At 37.4% G+C, this 13,086-nt stretch overlaps 1 protein-coding gene across 1 annotated transcript; it reads left to right on the top strand.

The window, feature by feature from the left end:
- Nucleotides 1–11,558: 11,558 nt before the first annotated feature.
- LOC120774467 lies at nt 11,559–12,629 on the top strand. The gene is made up of 2 exons (XM_040104123.1): nt 11,559–11,662; nt 11,732–12,629. Exons 1-2 carry the CDS (start codon nt 11,634–11,636, stop codon nt 12,546–12,548), a joined length of 846 nt encoding a protein of 281 aa, XP_039960057.1. The 5' UTR covers nt 11,559–11,633; the 3' UTR covers nt 12,549–12,629.
- Nucleotides 12,630–13,086: the final 457 nt, after the last annotated feature.

Genomic DNA, 13,086 nt, shown 5'->3' with positions numbered 1-13,086 from the left:
TTTCATTAAAAGTTCTACAGCTTCTGTGATTGCGGCACTCAAGTGAGGCGGCGTTGGTCTGGGCTGAGTGTTGAACAGTGAGAAATACTTTACAGTCTTCAGCCACTTGTGCGTGCAGGCGCAAAAAGTGGTCTTTAAATATGAGCGAGATGGAGATCGTATAGAAATATGATGTGATATTTAATGCTCGCTATCGAAGGGAAAATTTTTTAACTGTTTTACCACGTCTACGAAAATATTCTGCTGTTAGAAGTTTTAAACCTTTCTTCACAAAAATGTAATGCCTTTACAGAAGTCTTGCCGCTAAAGAACCGACATGACAACATTCTACGCAACCTATTTTTATTTATAGGGAAGATTGGGAACACGGACCACCCTGGTGTCGGTTTTAATCGACTGGATTAGTAGCTTAGTTCTCAAAGATGTCAAAGCCTGTACGGTAGATATGAAATAAATATATTCATACTATAAAATCATGCTTATAATTTCTAAGTGTACAGTCTAATAGAAGCTCAGAGCACAGAAACTCGGCATGTTGGTACAACAGAACTTAGAGAGGATCCCAAAAAAGTAACTAGAGTATGTCTGTTTGTTTGTCATTCCAAGTTTGAATCTTAGTTCTACTTCTGTCGATCTATGGAAGTCTAAATAACCTTAAGCAGACCTTCGAAAAGTCAAGCAACATTGGCTTTTTAGAGATTTTTAGATATGAGGAAACCTTTCGATCTATTCTTGATATTCTTTCCCAAGCATGGTATTCAAGTAATCTTTCGCTACCTGTAGTTTCCAAGGCGTTCAGGGTTTACAACGGTTTCTTTCGCTACCTGTAGTTTCCAAGGCTTTCAGGGTTTACAATGGTCGTTTCATATGTAGAAACGATAGGTAATCCGTGGCTAATGGCTATTGCCAGTTACTTAATGGTAAAGTTCCAGAGTTACAAGGCTACCTCTTTGTTATGATAGCTAATACAGTATATATGGCTTTTTCCTGTTGTTAAGATTTCAATAACACTATGAATCAACCAGATGTACAAATCTACGTTTAAGTCAATTCTTAAATTAGTCTTGCAAATGGTTCTTTGAGTACAAGTATACTCGTTGTTAGTTTCTTCCTCAACTTGCAAAGTGTGATTGGCGACAATAGCATTGACTGGCATTTCTACCAGCGGAAGTTCGGAAAAAAAGCTTGGATCTACTAAAATTTAATGGGTCAACTCTAAATTTGTCAACTTCAACTGTATCACAATGAAAATCTGCTGAACTTTGATATTTTTTTGAACGTTATAATTAAGGTTTCTAGATTGAGCTCGGCATAGTTTAGCAAATTAAAGTACAGCGGTTAGGCTGGCTAGGTCATGTCGTCCGAATGGATGAAAACACTCCAGCTCTGAAATTAATCGACACAGTACCCGCTGGGAGAAGCAGAGGAAGAAGAAGACCTCCACTCCGTTGAAAAGATCAAGTGGAGAAGGACCTGGAATCTTGGAATCTCCAATTCTTCTCCGAAAAGGAAGAATGACTGGCGCGCTGTTGTAAACTTGGCTATAACCCGTCAATAAAGAAGAAGAAGATTGACTGAAGTTGAGTGAAGGATGGAGCGGTTCCAAATGTGGAAAACGCATTCGCATTAAGTTGTCAAACCTTTCCACTCCCTCCTTCTAGTTTTTCTAAGTAAAAGTAACATTTAAGTCAACCAAAAGGTAGGGTTAGGTATTTACATTAAATGGATACTACTGAAGAACCAACATTTGCAATATCCGCCTACCGCGCCGCCATTACTCTACATCGCTTCGGTTCTATGAGGCTTGTGTGTATATTTTTTACTTATGTATATGAATATTATACATAATTGTACATGAAATTGCTGAAGAGGTGTATATAGTATGTTATGTATGAATACCTTTTTCTTTGAAAAAAAATGGTTTTGTAAAAATGCACTTCTAAAATGGAAAAGATACAAAATGTAGCCAACTGGAAAACAACCAACAAGCATGCAATTATATGTGCTGCACAATAAAAAATGCAACAGTATACAATAATAATAACAACAACAACAAGCCGCACAGTGATACATTTTCATGCATATTTACACCGCAATGCGATGCTTGCGCGCTTCAATGGAATGGGAACGTCGGTAAAGTGAATGCAATTGCAAAACGCAGGGTTGCAACGTAGTGAAAGCCACTTGTAAATAAAATCGAATGCATACTACGTAACTTTGTATGTGTATGTGTGCATATGTATAGCTGTCAAACATAAAAATAAAATGGTGTAGAAAAATTGCATGGCTTTGGCAGATATTTTCTTACTACTTTTCACATTTAAACGAGGCAAATTGAATGGCGAATGTCGAGTGCCGACTGCCGACTACCGCGCTGAAAAGCGTGAATTGATGCGCGCGGTGGGGCGCCAATGTGTATATGAAAAAGTTCTGAAAATGGAAGTTGCGCGGGGCAAAATGAATGCAATGCGAGGCTACGCCAAGCGCTAATTAAAAGCAGCAAAACTGAAGGATGCTCCAGGAAAATCAGTGAAAATCAACTGCAGGTGAATTGGAAATAAATTGTAATGAGCGCAGCAACAAAAAAGTAACGGAAAATATACATACATATATATGTATGCATATACAAGGCAGCGCGCAAAATAGATGTTAAGTAGAAGGAAACTAAGAGAAAAATGTGGCGTATAAATCAGCGCTTAATGTTGCAAATTATCTGCAGTTTGCTGATGAAAAAAAAACATAATAATGCGTAATAAAATTGGCGTAGTGAAAATGTTGAAAAATATGCGCGCAGAAATGCATTCATAAGCTCTGCATTGCTGGCAACATAATACAAACGGTTAAGCCGTAAACTTTGCAAAACAGTCGCGCTGTTTGCAGCTTTATCCGCCTTTTATGCGTCGACCGTCATCGATTACGGCTAGAAAATGTACCATGAAATTGGAAAATTCACTCAAAGTTAATATATTGAATAATAATGTGGAAAATATATCAAAGTGAAGGGTTTTCAAAGCGTTCAATAGCCAAAATAGCGCTGAGCTGCTTCGATATTCGAGTTATGCTAATGATTGAGAAAGGTAATATATAGATTACTTAGGGTCAAACGCTGTTAATAGCAGATTTTAAACTGCTTATTCTATGAAGAACAGAAAAAGTTTGTATTTAAAGATATAATTTGTATATTAAAGTCTATAAAGAGAGCTTTAGCTAATAAGAAATGACAGCTTACAAGCGATAATTCAAAAAAATCGAACTGAGGTCTCTAACTGTACTCTTTATAAGAAAAAAGTCCTTATCTGAGAGCCGTTTCTCATCTTACGGGCTTTTTCGGAGACTCAAATTAAAGAGACTTTATGAAAAATGACACCATATAGCAATCGACAACTTAAAAAATTAATAAGCCGTTTCACTAAAAACCTTGAACTCTAATCCCTAACTGTATTATTTATAAGAAACCGCTTTGACCACTTTCTTCGTTAGATTAACTCCATTGACAAATGCCGAAAAGTATATGAATTCCGCCTACCAAAAAATATGCAATTAGTGTTGCTACTTCTCAGAAAAATCTTAATATTTATCTGTGAAAAGTTTGGAGTATGGAGTCATGTGTAGAAGTTCACGCAAGTGAGGAGAGTTCTCTGAGCGCCAATCACTTGGGAGTGGGTAGAAACGATTATTTTACATATGGCTCAAGCAGCTCATGACTTCCAGTCTTAGCTCAAGTATACTCTGGGTAGCCAAAAAACATCCGTTTGAAGGCGAGCTAAAGTGGGAAGGCGAATCATCCCCCCCCAGGGTTGTGCGCTGGGTTTGAGATCCGCCACGTAAGAAATGCCCCTAATAAAAAGGAAACAACAGCCTCGGATGAGAGACCCCTTCTACATGACGACCACTGCAAACGCATTAAGAATTACATTTAAGGGCATGCACCTGGAATGTACGGTTCCTTAATTGGGAAAGTGGGGCTCCCAGCTGGCTGATGTCCTTGTAAGAGTAAAGGCTGACATAACCGCCGTCCAAGAAGTTCGATGGACGGGACAAGGACTGAGACGAATAGTATTAAGAATTACGATTTAAGGACATGCACTTGGAATGTACGGTTCCTTAATTGGAAAAATGAGGCTGCCCAGCTGGCTGATGTAAGAGTAAAGGCTGACATAACCGCCGGGCAAGAAGTCCGATGGACGGGACAAGGGCTGAAACGAGTAGTCTTTGTGGCATTTACTACAGTGGTCATTTAAGGAGCGTAAATTCGGTGTGGGATTCGTGGTGAGAAAGAGACTCCGTCACCGAGTCCTGGCATTCACGCCAGTGGATGAACGTCTAGCCACAATCCGGATCAAAGCGAAGTCCTTCAACATATTGTTGATTTGCGCCCACGCTCCGATGGAAGAGGAGGACGATGTGACCAGAAAAGTCTTCTATGAACGCTTGGAGCGCCTATGAAAACTGCCCTTGCCACGATGTAAAAATCGCGCTTGGTTACTTTAACGCCAGGTTGAGCGAAAAAAGGTATCTTTGGCACAACGGGCGGTAAATTCAGCCTGCATAATGAAGCATACCCAAATGGGTTGAAGCTGATCGACTTCACCGGGCACCGCAATATGGTTATCTTTAGTACTAGATTTCAGCATATAATATATTCCTCAAGCTACCTGACTGTCTCCGAATCGAAAAGCCACCAACCAGATCGATCATGTTATGATAGACGGAAAACACATCTCCAGTATTTTAGACGTGCGTACGCGCCGAGGTCCTAACATCGACTCGGATCACTATGTTGTTGCAGCCAAGATACGCACCCGCCTCTGTGTAGCAAAAAACATACGTCAATAAACACAAGGAAGGTTCGACGTCGAGAAGCTGCAATCACAACAAACAGTCCAACGAGTTTCTACTCGGCTTGCACTCCTGGTCTCTGAGGGCACTCATCAGCAACTCGGTATAAGGAAACTGTGGGACGACATTTCAGGATCCTTACGTACAGCGGCAAACGAAACCATTAGTTTTCGGAAGTCAAAAATGCGCATTTTTGGAGCAGGGGAAAACTTTTTGTGTGTGAAGAGGAGGATCAGACACGTTAAGAGATGGGAGATTGGGTACATTCCTCTAGGGCTAATATTTCTCTCTCCAACAATTCACAACCACCATCTCCGGACATCGATTTTTTCTCTACGGCTTTAGGGAGGTTTCTCATTCCAACAACCGTATTCGTATTTGAACATTTTTTTTTTAATAACTTTTACCTTGTTACCTATTAGCCGCACAGTGGCGAACATCAATGCCCAGTTTGTTACTGAAGTCGGAAGTTCGTAGTTTACGGAGTTATTTAGGGGCTTGATTATCCTATGAATCAATCAAGAAGTGTTTTCCAACGTGCAGAGGAATTTTTTCAGTCGTGAAGCTCTATCCTTTGATAGAATGATAACTCGGGCTAGAAGCACTCAAAAATCAACCTTGAGGAAATTTGTTCACAAGTCATAATTACCGGAAAGCATACAGAAATTTTTCAAAATCGTTAACAAATTCACCATACAACCTGCTGCGATACACTAAAAGCAACAACAACTGCCTCAATTACAAGAATATGAGGAATTATGCTCCTCACATTGACACGCAAATTATTTTGATCTCCATGCCTCAAAGCACAAATACAATTTGTAACAATTTTCCAAACGGATAATATTGTAGCAAACATTTTAATAATCGTTCAAACACACACACATACATGCATACATATACAGTTATATGCATACAAATAGATGTACATAAGTACTTGAGTGGCAGAGTAAAATGAAACCGCAAAACGAAGTTGCGCCAAACAGTCAAGCAAACATTTATTAGTGACAAAAAGGCACAGAGAGAGAACGCAAGCGAATAACAGGCAACGGCAACAACAAATATTAAACAAATCAAGCAACAATGCGCCAGAGTTTGTTTGAAAAGCTACAAAAGGCGGTAGATGTGTAAGCATACGCACAGGCGCAAACTCCTTTGCGAACACACACAAGCCCACACAGGCAAGCACATGCGGCCACCGCAAATTGGTGGTGTCTATACAATTTTTACGCAATATGGCGAGCCCTTCAGCCGGAAGTCAAGTGCGGTGCTCACTAATGATGACATAATAGCTTGGCATTTGACGTGCCTGTTTGTTTCTGTTATTATTGTGTGGGTTGTGATTTTGTTGCTGTATGTGGGCAATGTAATTGTTATTGCTTTTTTGTTACGACACGCCATGTCGTTGCGCGCACTGATGAGACCAACCGCTGTGCTTGGTTGATTTCGCTTGATTTTAAAAGTAGAAAAGTTTAAAAATCATTAAAATCAAGTGCCGCAGGTTAGAAAGAATAAAAACGAAAATTATATTCGTATTATTTACTGTTTGCGGCAGTTGGCAAATTGTTCACCATCTTTTTTTGTTTGCATCATTTATAGCGTTCTTTTGTACATACGTTTTATATAGAGAAGAGGCGTGACGGAATTAAAAAAAAATTTAAGGTAGCCGAAGTTTGAGGAATAACGGAGCGGTTTAAGGTGCGGAGCTCGCAGAAAGAACCTACATATACTAACTCTGTTATGCTTTGAGGTCGATTTCTTGATCCAAAAATAGTTTGGTATTCACGTGGAATTTTTTGTTGGAGATGTGGAGTTCAGTATTACCTTATTTCGGTACATTTAGTCGAGCTTTAAAGTTATTATACTCTGAACACCAAGTTTTTAACACATGGCAGGAAGTGTCGAAGGCCCCACAGTAAAACACAAAAAAAAATGGCAAAATTCCTTTTTTTATTTAACATATGTAGTTCCCTTCAAGAATTATACACTGATTATAGCGACCCTTCAAGTATTCGATACTTTTGCTTCGAAAGAGACCTCAGTTTCGATCACCTTTTCTTTCGATGAAAATTTCTTCTGAGAACAGGAAATAGTCGCTGGGGTCAGATCTGGCTCTTCATGCGCTATATGGTTTACGATACCGTCCTTGAGATATTGATGACCATTAGTGTGGTCGCTTTTGTTTACTTTAGCGGAGTTGTTACCGAGAGGTTGTTGTCTTCGCTAAAGGTAAACAAAAGGGTTATTGAACTCTACCATAAAGTGTTGTTGGCTTTTCTAAAGGTAAACAAAAGGGTTATTGACCTCTACCTCTACCAAAGGACGTTAACTTCAACCAAAGTTCATTGACCTCGGGGTTGTTGTCTTCGCTAAATGTAAAAAAAAGATTGTTGACTTGGCAAATATCGGTCTATTGTCGGCCAAAACTCGTCTAATAACAACTTTTTGACGGTTCAAAATGATAAACCATTCATTTATTTGAGTTATATTTTCGTATCAACGTTCTCAAGCAGATACACAAAAATCCTTTCTACATTGTTTATATAATATGATAAATTAGCAGGATTATCTTTATCGTTAACAACTAATCGCTTTGTTGAAAAAATTCGTATGTGAAACTTAAACAAGCCGCGGATAAGTAGAGAGCTTACCAAAAGTCAAAAGTATCGCAAGCAATATGCGCAAGTGGTGAGGGGTGAGTAGTGAGTGTCAAAGAGTATGACAACACAGTCGCTAAACACACCCATGAGGACAATACGTTAAACACACGCCCTCTTTGTAGGAAGTGGGTTGAAAACGCTTGAATGCAGGCGCAAACACAAATGTGTGATTATACAACAGCATGGAAATGGCAATGAAGCTGTTAAGCGTTATGTATAAAAAACAACAACAACTGCTATCGATAGCTCATGAATTACAAGCAGAAGCATAACTATTAAGGGTTTAATTTGCACGTGCTTGCTATACCCTGAACAGAAATTATTAAGTTATACCCTGAACAGACGAGCTGAGTTGATTTGAACATGTACGTCGTCTGTCTGTACATGGTATACGCGAAATAGGCTCTCAATTTTCGAGATATTGGTTTTACAGTTTCCACACGTCCTTGTCACCCCTAAAAGCTGTCGAAACCGCCGATAACTAAGACGCTTAAAACTCCACCTTTCCACGACAATCGGGTCTAAGTAAACGCAACGGACCTGGATTTTTATCCGGCCAATGACTGTCAATTCGGCACCATTCCTCGAAATTACTTCAGAAATGTTTTCTACCGCTGCAACAACAACATCAACAACCCTGATTATCAAGTTCTTGTATGATAACGTTTTCATTTGTAAAGGGTATTAAAACTCGGCGCAACCGAAGTCAACGTTCTTCTTATTTTTGTTGTTATTTTAACAAATACATATTGTACTTTCGTTGTTGTGTGTGTTTTTTTTTTTGTTAGTTTGTTCTTTGAACAAGAAGGACTGCCGAAAATCATGAATGAAGTCCGTGTGCGCATATATGGAAACCCATTATTACTCATGTCGTTGTTGCTGCTTTTATTTTCTATACTTATGCTAATGAAAGGGCACTTGTTGTAACAAATCTCTGCTTTTGTATATTTTACGCTTAATTTAATGCGAATTGATGTACAAATTGATGAAAAGTCACCACAGCAAAGTGAAGTTACCACTGTATTAACAAGCCTGCAATGTTTTTTATGCCTTTCCTAGCGTTTACTGTTGTTGTAGAACACCGGAGGCAATGTAGAAAATACAGCGTTGTGGTTTGGCACACCAAAAATATTTGGAAAATATATTTAATGACAAGACACTTGCCGCCGCAAGCACATTTGTCACTCGCCACTTGTCGCCATCGTATAAATAACGGATATATGCTCATGCACCCTTATGTTACCATGCATTTTTGGCTTTATTAATCAGCTTTATTGTTTGTTTAAGCGCAATTACTGTGCTTTCACACTACAATGCAGTGGGTGTGTTGCAGCAAAAAAAAATTATCAAATAACAACCACTTATTTGTAAACAAAAATGCTATGTCACTCAGCTGAGCTGAGTTGCGGTTGTTTGTTGTATGTGTGTGAAAGTAGATCACGCCACTAGATAGCGGTAATACTTTGATTACAGCTGTTTGACATTTGTGTTTGCTTTTTTTTCTAGAGAATATCGCTTTAATTGCATAACAAGTGCACACTTAAATTGGCAGATAAGAAATTTGAAAGGCAGCAAGGCACAAGAGCGTGTGAATCACATGAATATGGGAAAATGTAATTATTTTATGTGAAGAAATGTGCATACCTAAGTATAAAATGCATTCAAAAATATATATAATCTTCTGTAGGTTCACTGCACTATTTTAATTACTGTCACTCGTGTATACAATTTAACTGGAACTTCAAATACATACATATGTATGTGAGTATGTGTAAATATGACATATTTCTTTTTAACTTGCATACAAATTGCAATAAAGTTTTCCGGCCGCTTCTTTGTGTCTAATTTCTGAAGTGAGCAATGCAACTATGCACTTAAATTTTATTTTATACAGTAATTATAACAAACCGCTCAAGCGATTTTGCTTGTAAATTGCAATTAAGGCTATAAACACATTTCTTGTGTATTCAAGGCGACTCGCCTGATGAGCTACACTCACGATTTTATTTTATTACTATAAATATTGTTAAAGTAAGAAATGATGTTAATTTCGCTTGCACCAGAGCTATAATAAGCTTCGCAAGATGGTTTTTATAGTATAAAAGGGTATGAAAAGCTCTTTTTCATGATTTTTATCGGCCACTTTGTATATATGTATATATATAATAGTCCGATCCCAACAATTTATTCAGGGATTGTAGCGTTGCACAATAATCTGTGGCAAATTTCGTGAAGACATTTTATCAAATAAAAAAATTTTCCATATAAGAACTATATATTCATAGATCAGTTTGTATGGCAGCTATGACTACTGGGTCGATAACGATTCCGATAAATTATCAGCTTCTTGTAGAAAAACACGTGTGCAAAATTTCAGTGCGATATCTCAAAAACTTGTTCGCGTATATGTATGCACATATAAGTATGTGCAGACAGACAGACGGACATGGCTAAATTACTCAGTTCGTGATGTTTATATATATGTATATATGTATGTCCATTTCATAAAAAAAAAAAATCATATTTCCTTCTTGATTTTACAAACATCGTGGCAAACTTAATATATCCTAGTTCAGAGTATACAAACTTTCGATTGCAAGCTACAGTTTTACAATATCGAAATAATTATCGAATGACAGATATTTAATGCTCCAAATGTTTATCACGAGCAACAAACAATAACATCGATCTCCAATTATGTTAATGCTATTTAAATTTATTTTTATTTGTATCATTATCTAGATGCCAGGACGCTGCTGGGTAGCGTGCAAACGTTAAAATGTGCAACATATACGCAAGAAAAAAATCTACTTAAATTCATGCAAAGAAATGTCCTTGTACAACTTTTTCACTGGCTTCAGAAAGCAAGTGCTTGCTAGCCGCTTGCCGCGCTAAAAATTGTGTGGACAATTAAGGCAAAGTTTATGAGCAGCGACGTATGCGTATTTATGCATGCAGAAATGTAAGTCGCTGTGCATTTGAATAAATATCTCATTATAAATTCATATTTTGCAATTATTTTTTTATACGCTGCCACTGCAACTGCCATTTTGTACACTTATGCAGCTTTTTTCGGTTGTAGCCGAGTGCAAGACTGCTTTCTTTCTACAGGTTTTTATAGCGAGCGAAATGTTTGCATACATTTACGCGCATATTTATATGAATTGGTGTGCGCTAAGTGCGCATACCTTTTCCTTGCATTTTTTTATGTTTTTTGCCAATTTAAAAAGCGCAGCAGCAACTGCCTAACGAGCAACAACATTCACTTATTTCCTACTTAATGCCGTAAAGGTGGTGCACATACATATTTATATATTTACGTACGTATTTGTACTTGTGTATGCATGTGTATTGTTTATAGCAATGAATCTGGGGGGGATAATTTTGATTGCTGTTTTTGCATGTGGCAACAACTTTGCTGTACCCTTTTCTTGAGTGAACTTTTCAAGCTAAAATTGCTGAATTTCTTTGCTATTTATTTATTCATTTTAATTATGCATGCACATGAAAAGATTATCAACTTGTAAACTTATACATATGTACATATGTATATACATACATATATGTTGATTATGTAAAATACCTACATATGTACATACATACATATGTATATATTTGGTTTATGAGAATGTTGCAGATTTTGATTATAGCTGAGGTACAAACTAATTGACATTATTAGTAAGAAGTTAATGCACTCAGGTTTGACGTTCCCACGACAGTTGGGTCTAAAAATTTTGAAGTGACCCTGACCCGTCTACAACAAGTATTTATATTTTTGAGAATTTCGGGTCTGCATAAACAGAAAAACCATGTGTTTACATAACCGAAGAAGGGTAATTAAATTTTTACCCGATATATTAGTACAAAAAATATTTTTGTGATAATAAATGTAATAAAAAATTTTAACAATAGCTAATTTCAAAAATAATTTGTAACTATTTTTATAAGCATTTTGACTATAAATATCTCTACCAACTTTTCTGCTGGAGTGTATTACTAGCAAACAGCTGTTCAACCAATGTATTGAACATACCCCGCGCTCACACAAATGGGCGCTTTTACTACATTAAACAGGCGGATCACCTTAGTAACATAAACAAATAGTCGAACAGACACCTAAATAAGGATATAAATATGGAAAGCAAGGACAATCGATCGAAAGAGTAAGTGTAGTGCAATTACAGCTTAGCGCCTATGAAGTCATCAATTGAATAAATTTTCTTAAATTGCAGTAAACGCGGCAACATGAAAAAATATCGCAAGAAACCGCCAACACAACAGAATAATAACACCTCGTCCAGCTCACAGGTGGAGATAGTGCGTGGCGTAGTCGATGTGGCGGATTCCAGTGACGAACGATTTGTTTCACGACGTGGTTGGGCTACTTCACGTCCACCGGCACAAACTCGTCGCTATTCGCTGGATGATGAAGATAATGATATGAATGAGGCAGAGTCGGCACAAATGCATGCCGGTGATTTTGGTTTAATGTCACAATTGCCCACATCTGTGGGTGGACACTTCCAGTTCTCATCTGAGAAAAACTGGGATACAGTGGAGGGCGAACAATTGTTGGACAGCACTGAGGCTAGTCAGTATTTCACGCTAAATTTGAAATTATTAAATGTTGGTTTGCAAACGATACCGTTTTATAAGCGCATGGATTATGCAGCATCTATGTTTACACGCGAACAACTGCAAACGATGGAGAAAGCTGCAGAAGTGGCAGAGAAAAATTATCAAAATGTATTGCATGAACACAAGACGAATCCACGCATAAAAATTAATAGCGGTAGCCGGAAAAGTGGCTCCGGACGTTCACAGAGTAGTGCTAAACAGGCTAATGCGGCACCAAGTGAAACTAATGCTCCGGATGAATTGGATGAGTTGCTGAATTTAGCGACAGCTGCTGTTACAAAAGTAGACATAAGTGGCGGCAGTGGCGCTGGAGCGGAGAATGAAGCGGCGAATATACCGAAAGGTAATGAAAACGTTACAGCAAACAAGGATGACATACAGGAATGGTTGGATAATGTGTTGGAGGAGTAGTTGAACAAATAACTATGTAGAACTTTTATTTCCCAATATGAATACTAGAATACATTCAAATACATACGCTGTTCTTATCAATTATTGTTTTAGTTAAGATTTATAATATACTTACAATAATCACAAATGCAGCATCCAATTTTCTATTTTACTTAAGATTAATTGCACGCACTTCCGGCGGGTGTACCAAACGACACAAACTAGGAACTTGCTTGCACTTATAACTTCTATAACTACACACTTAAACATACTTGTTTTCTTTTTACGAATTTTACGTTTTTCATCTTTCTATTATAAAAAATGTTAATTCAAATTATTAAACGTTTAATTTTGATTTTTTAATAAAAGAAATACTTTTGCCTGTAAAGAAAATCACAGTTAACTAACGTCAAAATTACCGCCATTAACGCTTTAGTTGCCATATTAATTGCTGCGCAAATTCCTCTAATTTTGCTTTGCAGCCTTTTTTAAATATATTTTTATCTTTGGTTTTATAAATTTAAATTATCTGTTTTTACATAAAATGTTTTGTAATCCA

This window comes from Bactrocera tryoni, chromosome 4, assembly GCF_016617805.1.
Source record: "Bactrocera tryoni isolate S06 chromosome 4, CSIRO_BtryS06_freeze2, whole genome shotgun sequence".
Classification (NCBI taxonomy): Eukaryota; Metazoa; Arthropoda; class Insecta; order Diptera; family Tephritidae; genus Bactrocera; species Bactrocera tryoni.
The sequence above is the reverse complement of the archived record's forward strand: the minus strand, read 5'-3'. Positions and strand labels throughout refer to the sequence as shown.